The following is a 26,532-nucleotide window of genomic DNA, read 5'->3' on the forward strand; positions in this document are numbered from 1 at the left end:
CCTCTAGTTTTCACATGACTGGTTGCCTACTGACACTTGGATTTCATCTCAAAAGCTGTCTTGAGATGTCATTGACCACCCAGGTATGTAACTTGCAACTCTCTGCTTTAGTTGTTTATTGAACATTCTCTCCGTGAACTAGAATAAAAGCTCCCTGAAAGCAGGTAACTTGTCTGTCTTGCTCATCCTGGAGTCTCCTTAATATTGGTTAATAAAATAAGCACTCAACAATGTAAATCTGATCGTGGCATCTCCGTTGCCATTCATGGATTTTTATAATCATTAGAATAAAGTTTAAACTTTCTGACATGACATGTGAGCCTTCATATGATAAAGTCTGAATACATTTCATTCATCCCCAGGGATTGCCATTGGGGATATGGCAGTAAACTTAAAAATCTTCAGCTTTATATCCGGCATGACTCTTTCCTGTACTCAGTGTTAGACAAAGTCACATAAACAACCTAAGACAGCTAACAAAGTCCTGCTTCTTTAGACAGATACTCTTTAAAGTTTAGGATTTATTTAGTGAGGATGGGAACAGATTAATGGTCTACTAACACAAATTGTACAAATAGTCATTCACTTTCTAATTGCTTTCACTGGCCAAAATTAAATCAACGCTCTAAAATGATTCAGGAAAATGATTACAACTTAGATCATGTTAAAATATGTTGCTGAAAGAAAACGAGATAAATAAAGCCCCCAAAGCACCTTAACATAAAGGTTTATTTCTTACTCAAGTGAAGTCTGAAGAAGTTCAGGTGGTCTTCCTCCACTGTGTTACATTTTCCATGGACTTCAAAAAATCCTCAGCAGAGCAAGAGACAAAGGAGGCACACTGGTTCTTAAATGCCTTCCCCAAACAGGAAACACACCACGACCCCTCAAATCATCTGGCTAGAATTAGTCTTGTGGCCTCAACCTACCCCCAGGGGAAGCCTGAAGATGTAGAGAAGCACATATTTCAGGTCATCAGTTATTCCTTTTATCCTTTCTAACCACACCAAGAATACAATCAATCCATTTCCAAGTGAGGCAACTTTAAGTACCATACCAGTGATGCATCCAGCTTAACGTCCTGGATCTCCAAATGGCCTGTGTATTTCTCTTCTTTGAGACATGTTTCTTCTCCACAGATCTAAGAGTCAGTTGATCTGCCCCTTTCTTCAACACATCCAATATATAATTCTGAAGCAAAAATGGGCTAATTACAATAAAAACTCTCATTTGGAGAGAGAAAAATAGTAGATATAAAGCAACAAAAACTTTTATTAATCATTAAAAAAAAAATAGGCCACATAGCAGCCAGATCATGAAATGTCCCTGCTCAAAAACTTTCAGGGGATTTTTATCACTCTCAGAATAAAATCTGAACTCCTTCCCATGCTTTCCAAGGTCAAAAAGATCAGGTGCCTGGTACTCTGACTTTACCACTTTTCATGAGTTTCCTCCTTCTGCCACCTCTAGTCCAACTAGCCTGCTGTTCTTTCAGTAAGCCAAACTCCTTTCTCTTCAGACCCTTTGCATTTGCTCTTCCTTCAACCTAGATAATTCTTTTCCTACTTAAAATTTACATAGCCTCTGACTACATGAAATGGCACCTCCCCAACATCACTGAAACAACTGGCTTGGTCTGGAGATGAAACATTCAAAAGAAAAAGCATCTGTACCATGAAGGCTATTTTTGATGTTGCTTTAGGGTAAAAATGAGTTGTAAAAAGTAAAGAAAACTTTTAGAATATGGGCTCACCTGATCATGAAGCTACTGTTTTACTTATAATATTATCAGCAATAAGATTCCAAAGGTTTCCAGTAACAGACTTTTCTTTCACCAAGGCTCTCAGAAAACCACCATCACAAGAAACAAGCATGTATTACTGAAAAAAGGGAATGGGTGTTAAGGAAAGGGGAATGTACAATTTGAAGTTTATCATGTTTGCACTTGATCAAATTGCTCTTAGTTCCCCAGCTGGTTCCAGGTGCTTAAGTATTCTTTCAAGTCACTATCATTGGATTCCTCAATCCTACACAAACTACTGTCTAAATTTGGGGATATCTCAATCAGAAGATCTCAACTTATCACCATTTTGCTGCAGTCTACTTTCACCTTCTGATCATATTTACATTACAGTCAATCGTTTGTTAAAAACAAAGATGTTCAGGTGATTCAATGACTAAGCCTCAGCATCAGTAGTGTGAAGTGACTTCTACTAGGACCGTGGCAGTAAAGGATAGAGACACATGAGCAGATCTGAAGGACCCTTAGGACATGCAGCTGCAGAAAACCGAGACGATGGTCAAACAGAAAGGAAAATGAAAGACTAAAGACAATGACCAGGTTGCTGGCTTCGATTCCTGGATGTACAGTGGTATCACCATCCAGTAAGGCAGGAGAGAGAAAAACGGTTTAAGGAACGGGGTAAGTTTTGGGCTTACTGAATTTAAGGTGCTTGCAAGAGACACAGAGTTGGAAGTTCAACGTGTAAGTTTAGCGCAGGCTGGGTTACTACAGAAGTTGACCTTGTACTAACATCGTAACCTCGTTGGACCTGTTCCTACATTTGTAAAATAAGAGTACTGTACTAATTTCTAGGGGTCTTCCAGCCCTAAAATGGCATTGAACTCAGTGTTTTCAGTAATCTTAAATAATTTGATTTGGACCCCTATTTCTTTCTAAGAACTTTGGGGTTTCAGGTTATCTGTATATTTTACTTTGATAACTTAACAAGACTTTAGTTAAGAACTTAACCAGCTGGGAGCTTTTACATTCATACAACCTTGTTTTCTCTTAAATTTTGAGAGTGCAACACCATGGATTCCTCTGATGAAAGACACACATTTAAGCTTGTTGGTCATTCTGGGGAAGAATTTCAAAAAGAATTATAATACACTATTGAAATTTCTTCTCCATGAAATCTTCCCTTCATAGATTTGGAGAAGTTAGAGACATTATTCCTGTTATAGGAAATGGAATTCTTCCTATCTTACTTTCATTCCAAAGTGTATGCAGCTGCTTGGATATTCTATTATTTCCAGGTAAGAAATAAGTTTGAGGGAAGACAGTACATAACCTCTTCACCACATGTAAGAAGTAGCCCTGATACTAAATGCAACTCTGGTTTAAAGACAAGTTTTTGTCTTTTAAGGCAAATAATCATATTGTTCAGCTTAAATAAAATTTCTTTTTAACAGAACAATGATTATTCTATCAAGTACATCTGTGACTCTTTAACAAAACAAAAAATTGCACTGTGACTAAAAGCACGGAATTTGGAATAAGACAGTTCAAACCTGGTACCTCTAATTTGATCTTGTGTACATTTTTTAACCTCTTGAAGCTTAAATCTCTTTAGTAAAATGAGGATAATACTTACATTACAGGGTTATTTGAGAACTAAAAGTGATCAATTAAAAACATTATGTAGCAAAAATTAAGACTGCTAGACAAAAGAAAACACCATTTCAACTACGATTTTGTTATACTTTTATTATGAATATATTTTGTCATTATTTTAAGGATGCCTCTAAAACTGCAAACCTTAAAAGAGTAGTTAAATTTTGAGTTGACTCCTGCTTTTATATTATTAGTGCTGATTTTTCTTTAAGAACCACTGTGCACCTGACACTATATTGACAGTCAAGCAGAAACCCTAGTTTCAATTTCTCTTGTGTAAAAACTATTCCACTTACTTGTGGGTATTAATTTGATGTGAAGAATATAAAGTAAATCTGAAAACCTGTAAATAAACACATGAGACTGTATTTTGTAATTCATGATAGAGGTACAAAGTTAATTTTTGATTTTTCAAATAAATATAAATGTAATAAAGCAATTCAAAAGTTATTCTGGTGTTTAAATACATTATGATTTTTTGAACACTGTCCTAGTAATTTTTCATTTATTCTTGCTTATAGTACTAAGGGAAATGCTGATATTATGATATGTGTGTGTGTGTCTCTGTGTGTGAAAGAGTAATAGTTGTGGGCTAAAAATTTCCCACATATCATTTCATGAAGTTAATCCAGACTTAGTTGTAACATGTTCCAAAATCAAATAATGTATCAGGTAACAAACTACAAAATAAATCTGGAGACAATCATGACTGAATAAATAAGTCATTAAAATGAACTACACATGAACTTTCAGTTAAAACACACCTTAAAATTGTGATCAAAAACTCCCATTTCTATTAGTGCTTTCTCCTTTAAGAATTATTATCTCATAGTTTGTTAACCTCTAGAAGAGTAAGAAAAAGTCCTTTTATATTTCATGATAGGTTTAATCAGGTAATTAAAACAAATTCTTATGATATCATCTGATATGTCCAATTACATGGGTATGATGTAACAAAAACAGTTACAAACTTATATATGCATATTTACATTATATAGCCAAAACTGTCAAGCTAGTCAACTATATCTAAGGAGATACATTATGGCATGAGTTAAAACAACTTTTCATTGCTTATTAGAAAGAATGCAGTCAAGCTTTTAATGGAAATAATATACAAGTGAGGCACTTTTGAGGTCAAAAATAGAAAGCAAATGACACTACATACTGGCAATGTTCACAAAAATCTATGTGTATTTTAATACAAAGGCTTTTCAACTAGATTATTCTTGAAAAATCTCAAAACTAGCAACTTATGCAATTTAAGGAGCTTTCAGGAACAATGGCTAACATCAGTGTATCAAAGCATATGAAAGTTTTATAACCACCTGGCTGCTAGGCAAACAGTACCTTAATACCTTAGAGCCCTTTAAAAAAAAATTTTTTTTTGGCTTATATATATTACCTCAGGTTGTGATTTCTTTTTAGATGTTTTGACTCTGAAAAACACCTTATGGTGCTATTATTGCGGCGTATAGACCAATCTTTTTTTTTTTTTTAGTGCAACAATGATGCAAGTTTCTAGTGCTTCCCCATATACTTAGATATGTGATCCTGGAAATCAAGAATGAGAATATTTAGTTAAGAATTTACACTTTCCAGGTAACAAGCTTTCAAATTTTTATGTAGTAAAATGTTATATTTATTTAATGTCTCTTTGGGCTAAACTAAAAAACCCAATCTTAAAACACATATTCCAAAGTCTATCACAAAACCTAAAGTAAATTTCCATAAAACAAACATCCTTAAGCTTCTCTGAATCTGGCGGGAAGTACATGTTTCCTGCATTTTGGAGACATATAAATAATAAGAATCATCTCTGTGGTGTTCACTTAAGAGGGGCCGGGGAGAGAAAAAGCAAAAGCAAGACTTACCCAAGATATCAGATGGCACTATACACATGAATTGAAAGTGCATTTGTATTACTTCAAAAGTTCATTTTAGGCACTGCTGAGTAACCAATGAAAATAGGTAGTTTTAAGTTTTCCCCTTTAAATTCTAACCCTTGCCCAATTATCATCCCAGAGACACACACACTCTCTGAAGTTGTCATGATGAAATACAGTGACGTTTATTTTTTCTAAAAAGTTCTCCCTGTCTGGTAATGGGAGGAAAAGAATACCATTTTAGCGATGGCTTTTACAAGTTAAAAGAACTGGTTCTATAAATGCTTCGGCACGTCCATTAAGTTTGATTGCCAGTTCCAAATATTGGTAAATATTTAAAACAGGATATGTAAGAAAAAAAGTGCTTAAAATCTTTCAGGACCAATAAGACACATTAGGGAAAAGACTGGTTTTACAGTTCTTTTGAGATATTTCTTATTCCTGCTTTCTCCATTTGGAGGTGGCTGCCCCTTAAATAGCCCTTTACTGGCAGTAATGATGAACCCTGTCAGATCCCAACTGTCACCTCACGTATGGTCTATAAATCATCCAGTAGGTGGTGCTGAAGCTACATACCTCGTATTTCTTCAGAAATCAAGTGATTCCCCTGTCAAGTCAGAGGAAAATCATCTAAGAATTATTAATTCTGAATAAGCCATCAGATCAAAGCCTTCTTGTTTTCACTTTTAGTATTCACTATTACTTAAACAGTTTTGCTTAGCCATTTGCTTCTACTATCAGATTAAAACTGAAAAGAAAGACTTTAGAGGACAAGCCAATTGGCAGTGTCAAATCTGTATGCAGACTGAGAAAATGCTCCCAAACATATCTATACACATGTTTAAGAATGAGAAACTTAACCTATTTGTTTGTTTTCACATAATAATTCTAATTTACTCATGAGAAAATTTCCACATAAGGGATTCAGGTAACATTATGAGTTAGCCTTCTAGACTGCTTTGGAACCTTGGTGTGTTAAAACTATAAAGATTCAAGGTAAAATGAAAACCATTTCATCACCATAGTTTTTAATGAAGAAACTTGTTTAAAAATTGTAAAGGAAAAATTGGGTATGGGACGGAAAGATCTTAGCAGCAAAGTGGTTAAACACACTGAAAATATTAATGCACAAACATTAAAATATTAAAGCATATATGTTGCATATAAAATACAGTACAGAACCAGGAGTTGCACTATACTGATTAGTGCTCAACAGAAGAAATGATTAAATTTGTTCTTCCCAGAAGTATATACACAGTTCATTTCCACAGCATTTTCCTATGTAGCCAGCAAGTTATTTTCTTCAGTTATTCACACCTGCTCAAACCTGAATTATAACCTCAGCACTTACAAATATGAAAATTCAGTCACAAGGAAAACCAGTATTTCCATTTTATCAATAAAAAGTAATTTTGAAAGTTAACAGTCTATTCTAGGAAACCAAGTTTAGCTGAAAACTTCAGGGATGAAGATCATCTGGTGTAGCAGCATCCAAATATATAAACAGTAAAAATAAGACTTAAAACTGCTGCTACGGTGTCATGTTTTGGACTTAGTTCAACCAATTGATTTTTAGTACAAAACTAGAAATAACCTCTTCTTCATAACATCTATAGTTATCAATATATTTTTCTTCTTTTCAATGTGAAATAATACTTCAAGATGATCTATATACACAATGTTGTCAGTTCAAGCTGTCATATAAATATAAATGCTTTCTTAAAAAAAAGTATTTTACAGACAGATAGTGTTATGTACATTGTTCAGTTTGATCTGGGGCAAAAGAAAAAAGCTAACATAAGCTTTTAAGTGTGATATGTAAAAAGAATGATTATGTAAATGACATTTTAAAACCTGCATAGAAAATGAGCTTCAAACAGTAGTGTGATTTTAATTTTGATCATTTCTGAAACTTCAAGCCATTAAAAAAAAGGCACACTTCTCAACTTTATCCCTTTAAGGGAATGTTCTTTAGGAACCCCTTACTTGGTTAGAGTTTCAATGTAACACTTAAAAAAAAAAAGACAATTTGACCCCAAAGTACTTCAAACAACTTGGTGGAACATTTATGCAACTACTTTGCAAATAAAACATCCAGTAGGACAATGCTCTGCAAGAGAATATAAATTTAAACATACAAGATATTTCATTCAGGATGTTGGATTAAATAGTTTTCTGGGGTAGTTTAAAACACTCTTTAGCATAATTTTGCTTCTGGTCAGTTTATAAAATAAAAATGAGAAAAGTTATCATTGTTATGTGATAATAAGCACTGAGGATTAAGCTAAAATATTATTAACACAGCTGAACATATTCTGGATTAGCAGAATGACTAAGTGGAAATCTCAGGAGGAAACTGTTTGACTCTAACTATCCAGTTGCACTTTTTACCTTGTAAAACATTTGTAAATGCAATATACTTTTTTGAAAGGAGGAAATTCTGAAAGAAAACAACTTGCTGGTTGAATACCACAAACAAAACAAAACAACCCAAAACCTCACTTTTTCTATAATGTTTACTCAGTCTCTTTTTATATAAAAATAAGTGTTATGTTCCCATCATAACATTAGACAATTACATCTGTGCTTAAAAAAAAAAAGTTGGTCACTCAAGGCTATTAGAATATTTTATAAGGATTTTAGAATACCAGAATGTACAGATATAACTCAATATAAACTGTAGCCAAAGGGAAATGACGATGAAAATATAAAATCATTCACATGGAATAAAAACGTTATTAACTAGATGAGTAAAATATTCAAAATATATGGAATGTGACAGTAGATATATGTACATCTACTTCAGAACTAGGAAGGGGAAGAAAAGCTTTATATGTAATAATTCGTACCTTTTATTTAGTTAAATATAAACATTTGTTATTTATACATAAAACTGCTTTCAAAAAACAACTAATAAATGATTTAGTTGCACTTGTTTTACTTCTTACAATTCCCAAGTGTTAACTTTTCTTAGATTGAAATCCAACTGTCCCCTAGTGCACTTTTAGTTTATATCTTAATGAATTCAAACCTTTAAAGGTCCCATCACCTAATGCATAAATATACAAAAATGCCAAAAAAATTTAATCCCTTTTAGTTGGATCATATTTTATGTTCACTTTATATTGCCAATAACCAGAAATGGTGTCCTTTTGCAAATATTCTTGACAACCTGTAACAAAACATGCCATGCACTCCAGGGAAAAGGGCATGGCGAGCATTTGTGAAATGCCAAGAACCGATGAGTTCTGCTTCCTCCACGTGTGGCCCCAAGCATACCAGGCAAGACTGCATAATGCTTGCCAAAAGCTTCCACAAATCCAAGTTAGCTAATTCCTGGACACAAAGATTTTAAGCTCATTTTGGCACTGGATGCTTTCATCCAGCAGCTTTATGTTTCCCACCACAGCACCCACACGCCTCACCACAACGATGGCACATTCTCAAAGGGACGTAGCAGCACATACATGGTACAATGAAAGACAAAGCTACTAGGGCTAACCATCGTAAGCAGAACTTGTCATCGCTAGTGTCACATGAACAGGGGTCAGAGAAATCTCCCTCTGAGTCTGACATACAATGGTACAACATGCTCTCTGCACAGAGCATGCAACTAACTTGATATATGCATCTCTTAATAGGGTCTGGAGCATCCTGACATTTTCCCCTGCCATTTTCTTCATGATTAAACCTTTCCTGGCAGTATACGCAGCGAGAACGTTCACCATCTTCTTTTCTTCGTTTTGACTTCTTAAATTTTAATGAGGAAGGCTGTGTCTTAAATACCACAGAGTCTTTGAGTGAACTTAACTTAGTTTCATCCCCACAAGAGTACAGATAGTCTGATTTTTTACTGTCTGGTTTAGAAAACTGAACACTGGAGTCAGTATCATCTCTCTCCAGGTCATTTTTCCACATGTCGGGATGTCTATAGTCTGCATAGCGACGTATTAAGATATCGCGAGGGTTTATTCTGACAATCTCATCCTCATCTTGAAAGCTGACATGTCGAATTGATTTCAAAGGGACCTAGAAATGAAAGAGATGAAAATTGCAATAATAACAGTGAAGATTAATTTTATTGCCTACTTGCCTGGGGCACAGTGCCCAGATATTTGGTCAATTAGTTTGCAAGTTTAAGTGACGATGTTTCTTGGATGAACATTTCAATGAGTGGACTATATAAGCATAGCAGATTATCCTCCATGACATAGGTGGCCCTCATCCAACCAGTTCAAGGCTTTAATAATACAAAGACTGACCAAGAAAGAGCAGGAAAGAATTCTGCCAGCAGACTGCCTTTGGATATAGACTACAGCTCTTGCTCGGGTTTCAAGCATGACAGCCTACTCTGAAGATTTTGAATATGTACCTATGCCATCATAGGAGTAGGGCCTCCCAGATAGAGAGGGCTTCCCAGGTGGCTCAGTGGGAAAGATCCCACCTGCCAAGCAGGAGAAGTGGGTTTGAGCCATGGGTTGGGAAGATCCCCTGGAGAAAGAAACGGCAACCCACTCCAGTATTCTTGCCCGGGAAATCCCCTGGACAGAAGGGCGTGGTGGGCTACGGTCCATGGGATTGCAAAGGAGTTGGACATGACTTAAGAGACTAAACAACATCACATAAGCCATTCCTTAAAGCAAATGTCTTTCTCTTTATATATATACATATTGTTGGTTCTGTTTCTCTGGAGTACCCTGACTCATACAGATTTCAGTAGCAAGGAGGGGGATGCTGTGCTAACAGAAGTGTGGTAATGCCTTTGGAACTGGATGATGGGTAGAGGCTGAATGAGTTTTGAGGTGTGTGTTATAAAAAGCCTAGGTAATCGTGAAGAGAAGCTTGGTAGAAACACAAACGTTAAAGGCGTTTCTGGTGAGGATCCTGGGTGGAAACGATGAATACACTGTTGGACGCTGGTGGAGAGATGACCCTTGTTATAAACTGGCAAAGAATGCAGGTGAATTGTCTTCTAGTGTTTCACGGCAGGCAGAATTTGTGAGTGATGGACTTGGATATCTAGCAGAAATTTCTAAGAAAAGTGCTAAGGATACAGCCTGGTTCCTCTTTGCTGTTTATAGTAAAATATGAGAGGAAAGTGATAAACTGAAGCGTAATTTTAAAAACAAAATAGAACCAGAACTTGAAGCCCTGGAAAATTCTCAGGAATGACACTATCACCAAGGGAGTAGGGCCACTTCCCTCAAGGGCCCAGGGGAACTTTGCCTCAGGATGAATCAAACTGAGTCTCCCTCACACTTGACTTAGATGGTATTTAGATGAGATCTTGGTGGTGCTACTGATAAAGAACCCACCTGCCAATGCAGAAGACATAAGATGTGGGTTCAATCTCTGGGTTGGAAGAATCGCTGGAATAGGGCATGGCAACCCACTCCAGTATTCTTGCCTGGAGAATTCCATGGACAGAGGAGACTGGTAGGCTACAGTCCATAGGGTTGGACAAGACTGAAGCGACTTAGTATGCACACACTGGACCTAGAGATGGTACTAGAATGGGTTAAGTCTTTCAGAGTGTTATGATGAGGTGAATATATTTTGCATGTGAGAAGAGGGACCAGAGGGTAGAACACTATGAGCTGAATTGTGTTTCTTCCAATTTCATATGTTGAGGCCCCAACCCCCAGTATCTCAGAATGTGACTGCATTTGGAAATAGAGCCTTTAAAAAAGTGATTAAACTAAGGCCCTTGGGGCAGGCCTTAATCCAGTTTGACTGGTGTCCTTATCAGAAAAGGAAATTTGGACACACAGAGAGCGAGACACCAGAAATGTGTGTTAAAGAGAAAAAAAGGAACACAATCAGAAGGTGACCACTGACAAGCCAAGGAGAAAGGCCAGGAAAGAACCCAAATGTATCCACACCTTGATCTTGGACTTCCAGTTTCTAGAACTGTGAGCAAATATATTTTTGTTGTTCAAGGCACTCTGTGGTATTTTGTTATGACAGCCCTAGAAAACTAACATAAAGTATACGTATTCATGGTTTGGCTAAACAAGTCTCTGAAAATGACTGAAAAGCACACCATACTCTCCCACCTTTCTGGTAGGCTGTTTCAGGCAAGGGGGGAAAAGTACATCTTCCGGGCATAAATCAAAATGACCGTTCCCTTCACCCATACAAGTGACTAGTGTGACAAGACACAGTGACTAGTTTATAAGTAAGCCCATGATTTAGACTGGGCTTCCAAACTTTCATTGTCCAGATATTTGGAATTGCAGCTAAAAAAATTCCATGTGTGGACTAAAGATGGAGTGATGGATGCAGAAAGTTACAACAGTTCCTATTGGTGATAAACACACTGTGACAATCTCCCAGACTCAAACCAGAAACCTGGAGGAAATTTAAGTAATGAGGTTTAGAAGTATATATAAAAAATAAGTAAGTTTATAACACTAAAAAATAACTCTAGTACAATTCAAGTACATGGAGAATTAGAAAGACTGGAAATTTCACTTATATGTTAATTAGTTACATGCCAAATCAGAGGATAAAACTAAGATTTCTTACCTTATTTTGGGACTTCAGGCCTCCACATTCCTTGGGCATTTGCCGCTGTCCATATTCTATACTTCTGTCCTGAATGTCTAGGCCTGGATGACTGAACATTATCTAAAATACAAATAATTCCTAGTTAAGTGACAAAAGAACACATTTCTTATTTTGTTTTTAATGAAACTATATATGTGTATTTCAAAACTCCATAATCTATTAGTAGTAAGGTTTTTCAAAATGGTTTTAATAAAAAGCATTATTTGAGTCATCCTGTTTATTATTTAAACTCAGATCTTTCTCAATACATATAAAATGAAATTTAAAAAGTAGCACACACTTCACTTCTGGTTTCAGTTTCAGCATGTAAGGAGCTTGAAGTTGCCATTCTGCTGCAATTACAAGTAAAAAAAAAAGCGGAATAACAACAAAAAATATCAACAACTCTTCTTAGATCCATGAGAGAGGAAGACAGGACAAACCCCACCCCTAAGACTGCAGAGACTCATGAGTAGAGATCACCATGGAAACCAGTGTCAGGGTAGGGGGGAAAAAAAAATCTCAACTATAATTGACAAATTGCTGGAGGCTCAGGATAGACAACTGGGAGTTAAACACTCCTAGGGACGTCCCCAAGCTTCTGTCAGTCTACCTCTAACAGCTCAACCAAGTTCCCACGGTAAATACCAGAAAAATCCCTGCATGCTCCCAGCACGGAGAGGGGAAGAACCATTATGAGGTATGCTGGAGCACTCTCTGCGACAAGGCTTGTCCTCAGGAAACACTAATGAACCACAGCTTGACCTACTATGATATCATCAGAGTCAGGAGGGTCCATATACCCAACCCTAGTCATTTCAAACCACCTGATCCACCTAAAGGGGGAAAAATATATATATTAATTGAAATGCACAATCCAGAGGGAAAGCCTTAGACTTAAAGACTGAGACCTAATCACAAACATAGAATGCTTTCTTTTCTCACACACTTTACCACTGTATCACTAAAGGCTTATTTACAGCAGTTCCTTTACGCAGCACATTATGTCTAGCAATCAAAAAAATATTAAAAAACACACCAAAAGGCAAAAATATATTCTGAAATGTCACAACAAGCATCAGAACCAGATATGACAGGGATATTGGAAACAGCAGACTAGGAATTTAAAACAACTATGATCAATATGTTAAGCACTCTAATATATAAAGCAAGATAGAATGCAAAAACAAATGAGCAATGCAGAGACAGAAATCCTAATAAAGAATACGACCACCTGCCCTTCCCAAAAGCTAGAGATCAAAAGCACTAAGAGTATGAAGAATACCTTTGATGAGCCTAGTAGACTGCACATGGCTGAGTAAAAAACCTGAGTATGTGAATATAGCAATTTCCAAAATTGAAAGGAAAGAGAATAAAAAGTGGGGAAAAAAAGAACAGAATATTTAAGAATGGTGGAAGAACTATAAAATGTGTAATTTTGTACGTATACACAAGATAGAATGATCAGAAGAAGAAAAAAATGAAAATAACAAAGAAATATATGAAATAATAATGACCAAGAATTTACCCAAATTAATGTCAGATGTCAAGTCACAGATCCAAGCAGCTCAGAAAATATCAAGCAGGAAAATGAAAAAGAAAAGAAAAGCATCTAAGCATATAATTTTCAAACTATAAAAGAAATATCAAAGATAAAAAAATTCTGAAAGATGCCAGAGGAAAAATAATTTACTTTTAAGGAATAATTACATTGGACTTCTTTGCAAAAACCATGTAAACAAGAAGAGTGAAATGAAATAGTTAAAGTGGTAAAGAGAAAAGTCCTCCAACCTAGAATTCTGTATCCTATAAAAGTATCCTTCAAAAGTGAAGGAGACTGGTGGCAATGTACTGGTGCAACCACTGGGGAAAAGAGTATGAAGGTTTCTCAAATAACTAAAAATAGAGCCACCATGTGATCCAACAATTCCACTTCTGAACAAATATCTGAAAGAAACAAAACCACTTACTCAAAAAGATAGACACACCCCAATATTCATGTGAAAGTTAAAGTCGCTCAGTTGTGTCCAACTCTTTGCAACCTCATGGACTACACAGTCCATGGAATTCTGAGGCCAGAATACTGGAGTGGGTAGCCCTTCCCTTCTCCAGGGGATCTTCCCGGCCCAGGGACTGAACCCAGGTCTCCCTCATTGGAGGCAGATTCTTTACAAGCTGAGCCACAAGGGAATGGTCATAGCAGCATTATTTACAACTGCCAAGATATGAAAACAACTTAAGTGTCCATCAACAGACAAATGGATAAGACGTGGTGTGTGTGTACATACACACACATACTCACACAGAGGAATACTACTCAGTCATGAAAAAAAGAATGAAAATTTGACATGTGCACCAATATAGATAAACTTGGAGGGTTATTTCACTAAGTAAAATAAGTCAGGCAGAGAAAAACAAATACTATATGACATCACTTATATGTGGAATCTAAAAAATTTAACACAATATTGCATATAACAGAAAATAAACAGACTCACAGATACAGAAAACAAATGAGTGGCTATCAGTGGGGACAGGGAAGGGGTGGGTAACATGTGGGAAGGGGATTAAGAGGTATAAGCTATTATGTAAAAACATCTTAAATGAAAAAAAGATCAGTTTTTAAAAAGTGAGAGAGAAAGACTTTCTTAGGCAACAAAAATTTGAGGAAATTTCTTGCTGGCAGACCTGCCTTATAAGAAATGTTAAAAGAAGTTCCTTAGAGAGAAGGAAAATAATATAGGTCAGAAACTTGGATCTATATGACAATGGAAGAGCATTTTAGGAGAAACAAGTGAAAATAATATAAACTTTTAATTTTCTTATTCTTAACTGAGCTAAGAGAGAGGTTTGCTCAAAAATCAGCATATATTTACATACCTATACATATACAGGTATATGCACATAAAGTGAAATGGATGACAGCAATGACAGAAGAGATAAAAGGAGGAATAAGGATTACTGCTAATATAGAGTTCACCCACTATCTGTAAAGCAGTTTAGTGTTGTTAAAGGAAAAGTAAATGAATGAAGTATAATACACCATGCTGCTGCTGCTGCTAAGTCACTTCAGTCGTGTCCAACTCTGTGCGACCCCATAGACGGCAGCCCAGCAGGCTCCCCCATCCCTGGGATTCTCCAGGCAAGAACACTGGACTGGGTTGCCATTTCCTTCTCCAATGCATGAAAGTGAAAAGTGAAAGTGAAGTCTCTCAGTCGTGTCTGACTCTTAGTGACCCCATGGACTGCAGCCTACCAGGCTGCTCCATCCATGTGAATTTCCAGGCAAGAGTATTGGAGTGGGTTGCCATTGCCTTCTCCGAATATACCATGCTACCACTAGCGAAAAGAAAATACAAGTACAGACAGAGGGAGCTTTAAAGCAAGGAAAATTACCAGTGATAAAGAAGGGCATTATATAATACAGGGGTTAAATTCCTCAAGAAGACATAACAATCTTTAATGTGTACGTGCTTAACAACACAACATCAAGTTACATGAGGCAACAACTGGTAAAATGGCGAGGAAATGGATATACCACTTACCATAGCTGGAAACTTCAATATCCCTCTCTCAGAAATGGACAGGCTCAGCAAGCAGAAAATCAGTAAGCAAAGAGGTGAACTAAACAACACTTTCAAACAAGTGGATACAATGACATCTAAAGAAAACTTCATCTAACAAGAGCAGAATACATATTTTCTCAAGCTTACATGGAACCTTAACCAAGACAGACCAGTCTGGGACATAAAACAGACCTTAAAAAACTTAAAAGAGTAGAAATCATACAATGTGTGTTCTCAGACCACAGAGGAATTAAACTAGAATTCAACAAGAGGATACCTGGAAAATCCTCAAATGAGTAGCAGTTAAACAACACAGTTCTAAACACAAGGGTCAAAGAAGAAATCTCAAGAGAAATCAAAAGTATTTTGAACTAAAAAGAAATGAAACACAACTTATCAAATGTTGTGGGATACAATGATAGTAGTGCACAGAGGGAAATTTATAGCACTGAATATATTTTTAGCAAAGAAGATCTAAAATTAATAATCAAAGTTTCTACCTTAATTGTTCAAACTACCACACAATTACATTCATCTCACACACTAGCAAAGTAATGCTCAAAATTCTCTAAGTCAGGCTTCAACAGTACATGAACCGTGAACTTCCAGATGTTCAAGATGGTTTTAGAAAAGGCAGAGGAACCAGAGATCAAATTGCCAACATCTGCTAGATCATCAAAAAAGCAAGAGAGTTCCAGAAAAACATCTACTTCTGCTTTGTTGACTATGCTAAAGCCTTTGACTGTGTGGAACACAACAAACTGTGGAAAATTCTTCAAGAGATGGGAATACCAGACCACCTGACCTGCCTTCTGAGAAATCTCTATGCAGGTCAAGAAGCAACAGTTAGAACTGGACATGGAACACCAAACTGGTTCCAAATTGGGAAAGGAGTACATCAAGGCTGTATATTGTCACCCTACTTATTTAACTTATATGCATAGTACATCATGAGAAATGCTGGGCTGGATGAAGCACAAACTGGAATCAAGATTGCTAGGAGAAATATCAATAATCTCAGATATGCAGATGACACCATCCTTATCGCAGAAAGCAAAGTAAAGAGTTTCTTGATGAAAGTGAGAGAGTGAAAACGTTGACTTAAAACTCAACATTGAGAAAACTAAGATCATGGCATTCAGTCCCATCACTTCATGGCAAATAGATGGGGAAACAGTGACAAACTATTTTTCTGGGCTCCTAAATCACTGCAGATGGTGACTGCAGCCATGAAATTAAAAGATGCTTGCTCCTTGGAAGAAAAACTATGACCAACCTAGACAGCATAATAAAGAGCAGAGACATTACTTTGCCAACAAAGGTGCATCTAGTCAAAGCTATGGTTTTTCCAGTAGTCATGTACGGATTGACAGTTGGACTATAAAGACAGCTGAGCACCAGAGAATTAATGCTTTTGAACTGTGGTGGTGGAGAAGACTCTCCAGAGCCCTTTGGACTATAAGGAAATCAGCCCTGAATATTCATTGGTAGGACTGATGCTGAAGCTGAAACTTCAATACTTTGGCTACCTGATGCAAAGAACTGATTCATAGGAAAAGACCCTGATGTTGGGAAAGATTGAAGGCGGGAGGAGAAGGGGACAACAGAGGATGAAATAGTTGGATGGCATCACCAACTCTTTGGATATTAGTTTGAATAAACTCCAGGAGTTGGTGATGGAGAGGGAAGCCTGGCATGCTGCAGTCCATGGGGTCACAAAGAGTCAGACACGACTGAGAGACTGGACTGAACTGAACTGCACCTTGGAAAATGAGAAAAAGAAGATTCAATCAAAGTAAGGTAAAGAAAAGAAACAATAAGAATTAGCATAGAAATCAATGAAATTGAAAGCAGGAAATTAACAGAGAATATTGATGAAATCAAAAACTAGTTCTTTTAACAAGATCCACAAAAGTGATAAGCTTCTAATCAGGTTTCTAGTCAGACTTATTGGAAAAGACTCTGATGCTGGAAAAGATTATTTATTTTCTCACCTGATTCGCTTGGCTTCGCAGGTAGACACTTCTGGCATTCAGACCTTCAAAGGGAGAAGGTCTTGAGCTTCTGTAAGGCTCACTGGTAACCACGGTATCTTGATGGAAAAGATGATCTTTCACTAGAGAACTTGAAGTATCTTCTTCAGCTGCCTAATGGGAACAATCCCCAACTCATTAGTTGCCGGAACATGAAAACAACAACAAAATAAAATACCTTCATTAGCAAGAATTCAGCAAGTTGGTCAATACGTAGCACCATCACTGTGTATGGCAGTTCCCCAAAATCAAATGTACATTATGAAGACATGTCAAAATAAAAGAATATGAATTAAAAAAAAAAAACTCAACTTTATGAGCAATATGGACCATCTTACAGAAAACAATATAGGATGAATGAGAAAGCTAACCATGCCATGTGACAGATATATCTGATTATAGTAAAGCTGTTAACTAAAAGTAATATGTACATAGAAAGTGAAGAAATTATGAGGAAGAAAATGCGAATCAGTAAAATCGTTACTTTGAAAATTTTCTGTAAAAACTGTTTTTTACACAGTACCAAGGACTGTACTGTATGATACGAGGGATTAAAGAAGGAAGATAGTAGTCTATGATCTTGTTCAATAAGGGAATGAATTAATTAGCCTGAATTTATGGATTACTTAGAAGGATTAAAATCATATACAAGACTTAGGGAAGGAGATATGTCAATCAATGACAGTCACGAATGAAATGCTTTGCAATTTCATAAACAATATTTCTGTGAAATAAATACTGAATAAGTGAAACTTAACAAATTAGAAAACATAAAGTCCTGAGAAGGTTTTGTTTCTTTTCTTTTAAGAAATGAGATAACTACTTGCCATTATTTTTCCCATTAGTATACAGTTATCTGGGAAGAAACAGTGACAACCAAGTAAAATGACAGTAATACTTTTACTGCCTCATAAAATATTTATAGTAATCATAACAGGGCTAATATTTTTAAAAGGAGAAACCTTTACAATCTATTTTATAAAAATAAAAAACATTAAAATTTGGCTTATTTTTAAATTAAACAATAAAACTCATTAAATGGCAAGATATTATAAATTTATAAATGCACATAATGGCCCCTGCTCTGAAACAAAGTAGTTTTGTGACATTTTATTTCTCTGGAACTCAGTTTTTTCAATTATTAAATAATTATAATACCTATACAGTTTTATTACAGGGACTACTGTAAGGATTTAGTGAGATAATATATATGAAAATGCTCTGAAAACTAAAAGCTGCTATTTTATCAGGAAGTAGTCAATTAAACTTTAAAAATGTATCTGAGAATCTACTGTCTACTGAAAAATAACTGTGTCAAACCCAGTTAATTGCTATTTTTATATAATTTTCCTAATAGTTGTCCCCTGTTATGACAATGATCAGTTACTGCAAAGGAGTTGGCTAGATAACGGTATCCAGCAAACATTCTTTCAAAATGCATGATAAAAGTTGAGAAGAATAAAAAAAACTTCAGGAAATGTGTTTGTTCCATAGAGTTTTCAAAATAAGTGACCCAAGTAAGTGTCAAAAATCATAAACAACTTGAATAGAAGAAAACAACAAGAACAACAAAAAGGTTTAGAGAAAGGGCCTAGGTTGAAACCCTGTCTTATCCACCTAGGGTATAAAATTTAAGCAGCTGACTTTTCTAAATCACAATTTCTTTTTATTATAAACTGGGTACAATATTTGTATTAAAAATCTCAGGATCAGCTGAGATACTCAAAGAGATTAAAAACTATAAATAATCACAAACTGTGGTGTTAGTCGTAGGATCAGGAATGGTCATAAAGTAATTACACTTTTATGGTGACAACTATTTGGATCAGGTCATCTTTACTGCATTCTAATCGAACAAGTCATTTAACAATTGTAAATTAAAACTTACTTAAAAATATGTATCTGAACAAATATAAAATGGTTTCATGACCCAGTGTTTTACTGTATGACTTAGGTTAATTATACTTATATTCTGTACATTAAACAGTAAATACATTTCTTTTTGGTTAAAAACATTTTTAAAGGGAAATATAAAAAGCATTATTTCATTATTAAACAAAAATGTGGGTGATGGTTGGGTAATAAATGATTTAGTTCAACTATTAAATGCTTACCAAAATACCTGTAATTAACCTATTAGAATTATTTCATACTACACAGTAAATTTACAGCTATACACCTCAATGTGTCTCAGTTAATAAAATAACTAAAACATCTTTCAGGAGTCTGATAAAACAAATAAACCGTCACTGTTTGAAAATGTATAGTCTACAATCTACAATAAGGGATATACTATCTGTGAATTGTGAGAAACTAACATTTGTAGAGAATCTTTAACAGAAAAAGGGCATTTTTCTATTACTTAACTGTATCTCTTTCAGCAAGTTTAAATTTAGATATATGTTAAGCTGACAAAGTTAAAAAAAAAAAAAAGTGGTGATAGGAGAATGGTCATTCTCATTCACTGCTAATTCCATACACAGGAGTAAAATCTGGGCCAACCATTTCTGAATAGCAATTTTAATAAAATATATCAAAAGCTTTAAAAACATGTATACAGTTTGACCATTTACTCGATCTAGTAAAGAAAAAAATGTATTAAATGGAAAGAGCTTTAGGCATAAAATATTTTTCTCAGAAAATTTTTTAATAGTAAAAATGAAGAAACAACTTTAATGTCTCAAATTAAGGGGATGGTTATGTCAATTATGGTATGTCCACTTAACATAACGAGTGAACGAGTGGTCATTTGAAGTCAGGCTTATGAATAGTATCTACTTTGTGGAGAATTACTTAATGCTAAAAAATCCGTATATAAAATTTTATTTACACTATTTTAAGTGTGAAAAGATAAAAGATTTAAAGGATATAAAATGAATATATCATAACCATACGATATGGTTCATAACCATACAAAAGATTGGTTATGAACGCTTTTCCAATTTTCAAGAGCTGTTCACTTTTTATAAGGTGGGTTTCTTTTAAAATCTAGGTATATACTTCTCCCTTTATTTTAATGTAAAATCATAGTATTTTAAAATATAACACAACAATATTCTATCAAAATATTCAAGTAATTCAATTAACTAATGAACCAGTCTAAGTAGATCCCCTCCCCCTCCGCCACTCTGTATCTGAGATGATAAACTGAGACATTGTTCAAGCCTTGTTTCACACCCTTCGGATTCAGGCAGAATATCTCTTTTGGTCAATAAAATAAACAATCTTCAAAAACGAGCTAAAATTCTGATTGTTTTTCAAATACATTTTCTCTTCTCCATACCCACTTAGCTACTCTCTTAATGCAAGCTCTCATTATCTTTTTTGCCTCTCTTATTTTAGCAGGTTTCTAAATGATTGCCTCATGAAAGTTTAGGCATGCAAATTTGTTGGTTTTCCTACTCAGAATCCTTATAAGGTATCCAATTATCAAAGCTCTATTGGGGAGCCCTATACACACTGGAAAATAGAGGGCAGGGAATCATTACTGTCTGAGGAATGCTTTCATAAGATAAACAATTTATGCAATCCATAGAAATGGGCTCTCTCACCCTAGAAGCACTGAGATACAAGATAAAGTCCAGTTTATTTCATAGGAAGAAGAAACATAATAAATACATGAAAAGATGGTGGACTTCAATTAAAGATTTAAAACTATGATGCCAATCTTTTATACAGACTAGAAAGGATAGAAAATATACATAATAATACTCGATATACTGGGAAGGGTATAGAGAAATAATATTTTGTACCATTGGTGAGAGTGCAATTCTTCTTTGAGAAACTTTTATATAGATACATACATAAACAAATAATCATCTTAGCACTCTTTTTTAACAAAAAAAGAAAATATCCTATGGCTGTATGACCATGGGACTAATTAAAAATTTATGATCTATATATGATAAATTCTAAAAGCCATTAAAAAGATCTGTATGCAGTACTCACAAGAATTGCTAAATGAAAAAAAGCTAGGTATACAATTGTTAATATGACATGATCCTATTTGTCAAGTTGAAAGGATGAATAAATAGATATTTTAAAATTTTATCAGTATAAGGAAGGATATACACCAAACCACTGACATTTCTTTTAGGAAATATTTTATATAAAGGGCTACACACATAATAACATAAAGACAGACATACCAGACAAAATAACATAAAAAACATTAATACGACAATAGCATCCCCTACCTATACCACTTGGATAGGAAAATATTATCTTGAAATAGTTGTTTATTGTCCAATTTCTTACGCTTCTGTACAGTTTTAACACACAAATACTATTTCTAAACAATATTTAGTTACAGATGTTTCTGGATTTTGACTGATACCATGCTACTTGGGACATTATGGAACCTGCTTTTCTTGCTCAACTTTTTTGCATGAAATTTATTCATGTTGACATATGTAGCAATAGCTCACTCATTTTCACTTGTAGTGTTGACAGCTAACATATATTAAGCATTTTCTATGTATCAGACATTGTCCCAAGTACTTTACATGATTTAATTCATTTAATCCTCACAACAACCCTTCAAGGTAGTTGGCATTATTTTGTCTCTACTCCACAAGAAGAAATTAAAGCTTAAAGAGATTATGTAACTTGCCTAAGATAAAACACTTAATTTTTTGCCATTTCAAACAACAGTGCTAAGAACATTCTTCTACAGGCCTCATGATACACATTTAAAAGAATTTTTCTGGTACCTATACTACAGGTAGAGATGCTAGAATTATGACTCATGTGTGCTCTGATTTATAAAATAAAAATTATTTTCCAAGGTGGTTTTAACAACTTACATATCCACAAACAATGTTCTACATTCTAAGACTAGGCATTATCACAACTTTCTTATTTATGGATATGCTGTTTAATTTCTATAATAATGAACTAGGCCTCACTAAAACTTAGTGTTTTCTTTACATGAACAAGAAATTTTGAGAATGAACAAAAGCACTAACAAATGCAAGTATAGATTTGTCATTTTACCATGGTTCCTACTCCATGGTTTTATAATCACTTTCTGTTTAAGATTACTTACTACCCTGTTTCTCTCCAGGACCATCTGACATTTCACAATTCTGATTCTTTGTACATGTCATTTCCTCTGCCCACAAAGACTATCTTCTATTTTCTTTTTTTTTTTTTTTTATCTTCTATTTTCTACTAGAAAAATTCTTTTTCAGAGTTTGGGATTAACATATATACACTACTATATATGAAAGAGATAAACAACAAGGACGTACTACATAGCACAGGGAACTCTAGTCAATATTCTATAATCACCTATATGGGAAATGAATCTAAAAAAGAATGGATATATGTCTGTTAACCCATGATTTATTTCATTTAATCCTCTCAACAATCCTTCAAGGTACTTGGCATTATTTTGTCTCTACTCCACAAGAAGAAACTAAGGCTTAAAGAGATTACGTAACTTGCCTAAGATAAAACACTTAATTTTTCGCCAAACTCATAAGAAAAAGATTGTCATTTTATAAAAAGATTTGTACTATTTGTTATTAAAATTAATAAAAGCCAAAACATTTTTTAAAATTTGGATAAGAGTAAAAAGGTAAAAAGTATTCTGGCTAACAAACTTTTGAATTTTTTAACTGGATTATAACTCTTTAGAAGTAGCAATTAACTACAGGAATAGGGATATAACCTCAAGTTAGGTGGTGGAAAATATTCCACAAGAGCAGAAAATTTAATATATGAAAGCCACAAAAAATGTACATACATTTGCACAATCTTCATCTTTTAAAAAGTTGTCTATAGCAGTAACATACCTCCAATGCTTTTAGTACATTGGCTCCTCTGTATTATCTAAAAAGTAAACTATGCCAATATTTAATGTACAATGGAGACCTCTTCACTCTGAGAGGCTTGTATAGTAATTACTCTATGGTTGCTCACAGATCATTTAGCTTTTTCTTTCTCTAAGACTAATATAGCAATTTTTGTGTGCAGAGGCAAAAGGATGCAGTATAAATTAATAATTTCAGCTGTAGCTCAGAAAATAAATACAGATTTTGCTTTTTTCTTCCTTTTGTCCCATCTCCCTAAATTAATTCTGAGGCAGAGAAAATAGCATTGTTCTACAAACTTTTCAAAATGTATTGTTCCCAATAAATAATCTAGTGTGGAAAAAAAGGTGGTTAAATGATTATTACAGTCTATCAACTGTTCCAAACTTTATTATATATCACAAATCACAGGTCTGAGTGTGTGGCTGGGTCATATCTAACAAGCGAAGTTTTAAATAATTATACTACTAGTTTATTTTAGCATGATGGAAAAAATAGAAATGTTCTTTGATAAAGAAATCTTTTATTTTGGGCTTCAAACTTCCCCAGCATCAGGATCTTTTAAAATGAGTCAGTTCACATCAGGTGGCTTCAGCTTCAGCATCTGTCCTTCCAATGAATATTCAGGACTGATTTCCTTTAGGATTGACTGGTTTGATCTCCTTGCAGTACAAGGGACTCTCAAGTCTTTTCCAACACCACAGTTCAAAAGCATCAATTCTTTGGTGCTCAGTTTTCTTTATTGTCCAACTCTCACACCCATACTTGAACTGGGAAAAAACATAGCTTTGACAGGACGGGCCTTTGTCAGTAATGTAATGTCTCTGCTTTTTAATACGCTGTCTAGGTTTCTTATAACTTTTCTTCCGAGGAGCAAGCGTCTTTTAACTTCATGGCTGCAGTCACCATCCAGGGTGATTTTGGAGGCCAAGAAAATAGTCTGTCATCGTTCCCATTTTTTCCCCATCTATTTGCCAGACAGTGATGGGACTGGATGCCATGATCTTAGTTTTCTCAATGTTGAGTTTTAAGCCAGCATTATCATTCTCCTCTTGCACTTTCATCAAGAGGTTCTTTAGTTCCTCTTCACATTCTGCCATAAGGGTGGTCTCATCTGCACAACTAATGGTATTGATATTTCTGCCAGCAACACTGATTCCTGCTTGTGCTTCATCCAGCCCGGCATTTCGCGTGATGTACTCTGTGGCTCAGCTGGTAAAAAATCTGCCTGCAATGCAGGAGACCTGGGTTCAATCCCTGGGTAGGGAAGATACCCTGGAGGCTACCCACTCCAGTATTCTGGCCTGGAGAATTCCATGGACTGTATAGTTGGTATTTCTGAATGTGACCTTAGGATAAAATCCTAGAAATATATTCACCAATTAAAGGATTGTCTAAAAATTTGTATAGTTTGTAGGAACTATGCAACTACAGCCTGCCTATTAACTTAAGAAACAGATTTACAGACAATGAACAATCCCTGAACACCTAATACCACTTTTAAGCCAAACCTATGGCTGATTCATATTGATGTTTGACAAGAAAAAACAAAGTTCTATAAAGCAATTATCCTCCAATTAAAAAATAGACAAATTTTTTAAAAAATAAAAAGAAAAGACAGTTTAGTATTTCAGTTGATTAATCTAGGTTGGAGAACTTGTTTTTCTTGTTTTTGCTGGACATTGTATCTTTGTACTTTTCTCATATTCCTTCCATATTATTTCATCACTGATAACTGTGTTCAGATTGGCTAAATAAAATACTACATATGCTATTAATGTTTTAAGACAAAGCTCATAGGCTTGTAAAATTAAAAATTCAAGGTTAGTTTATCCCTTAAACTAATGAAAAATAATTAAAAGAAATCTAGGGAACAGGAGACATTTGTGGTCAAATCTAAAATGCATTGCTACTGGGTGCTACATCAAAGTATAAATAGTAATTTTATTGGGCTTGTAGAATTATTAGTAATTTATTCCCCCTTTCTCTGCTTTCTAAGTTTGCATGTGCTCCGTGCTCAATTGCTAAGTTGTGCCCTAGTCTTTGTGACCCCAAGGACTGTAACCAGACAGGCTTCTCTGTGCATGAGATTTCACCAGTCAAGAACACTGGAATGGGTTGTCATGCCCTTCTCCAGGTAATCTTCTGGATCCAATGATCGAACCCTCGTCTCTTATGTCTCCTGCATTGGCAGTTGGCCAACTAGCGCCACCTGGGAAGCCCGCAAAGATTCGGACACAACTGAGTGACTTTCACTTCACTTAACTGCATATAAGTTAAATAAGTAGGATGACAATATACAGCCTTGACATACTCCATTCCCAATTTGGAACCAGTCTGTTGTTTCATGTCCAGTTTTAACTGTTGCTTCTTATTCTGCATACAGATTTCTCAGAGGGCAGGTAAGGTGGTCTGGTATTCCCATCTCTTTAAGAATTTTTCCACAGTTTGTGGTGTCCACACAGTCAAAGGCTTTAGTGTAGTCAATGAAGCAGATGTTTTTATAGAATTCTCTTGCTTTTTCTAGGTCCAATGGATGTTGGCACTTTGATCTCTGGCTCCTCTGCCTTTTCTAAATCTAGCTTGAACATCTGGAAGTTCACGGTTCACATACTGTTGAAGCCTAGCTGGGAGAATTTTGAGCATCACTTTGCAAGCGTGTAAGATGAGTGCAATTGTACAGTAGTAGTTTGAACATTCTTTGGCATTGTCTTTCTTTGGGATTGGAATGAAAACTGACCTTTTCTAGGCCTGTGGTCACTGCTGAGTTTTCAAAACTTGCTGGCATATTGAGTGCAGCACCTTCACAGCATCATCTTTTAGGATTTGAAATAGCTCAACTGGAATTCCATCACCTCCACTAGCTTTGTTCACAGTGATGTTTCCTAAGGCCCACCTGACTTCGCATTCCAGGATGTCTGGCTCTAGGTGACTGATCACACCATTGTGGTTATCTGGGTCATGAAGATCTTTTTTGTATAGTTCTTCTGTATATTCTTGCCATCTCTTAATAACTTCTGCTTCTGTCAGGTCCATACCATTTCTGTCCTTTATTGTGCCCACCTTTACGTGAAATGTTCCCTTGGGTTCTCTAAATTTCTTGAAGAGATCTCTAGTTTTTCCCATTCTATTGTTTTCCTCTATTTTCTTGCACTGATAGCTAAGGAAGGCTTTCTTATCTCTCCTTGCTATTCTTTGGAACTCTGCATTCAAACAGGTATATCTTTCCTTTTCTCCTTTGCCTTTAGCTTCTCTTCTTTTTTCAGCTATCTGTAAGGCCTCCTCAGA

The 26,532-nt window shown here is 35.2% G+C and overlaps 1 protein-coding gene across 1 annotated transcript in view; it reads right to left on the reverse strand.

The window, feature by feature from the left end:
- Positions 1-3,470: 3,470 nt before the first annotated feature.
- The window catches only part of SPRED1 (sprouty related EVH1 domain containing 1), a 111,639-nt gene continuing 88,577 nt past the window's right edge, over positions 3,471-26,532 (reverse strand). Inside the window, exons 5-7 of the mRNA XM_043919254.1 lie at positions 17,390-17,542; positions 11,809-11,910; positions 3,471-9,309 (exon numbers count right to left, since the gene is read on the reverse strand). Coding sequence (XP_043775189.1) covers positions 8,659-9,309; positions 11,809-11,910; positions 17,390-17,542 — 906 coding nt within the window. The 3' untranslated portion in view covers positions 3,471-8,658. The remainder of the gene's footprint in view (positions 9,310-11,808; positions 11,911-17,389; positions 17,543-26,532) is intronic.

Source organism: Cervus elaphus, chromosome 12, assembly GCF_910594005.1.
Source record: "Cervus elaphus chromosome 12, mCerEla1.1, whole genome shotgun sequence".
NCBI classification, from domain to species: Eukaryota; Metazoa; Chordata; class Mammalia; order Artiodactyla; family Cervidae; genus Cervus; species Cervus elaphus.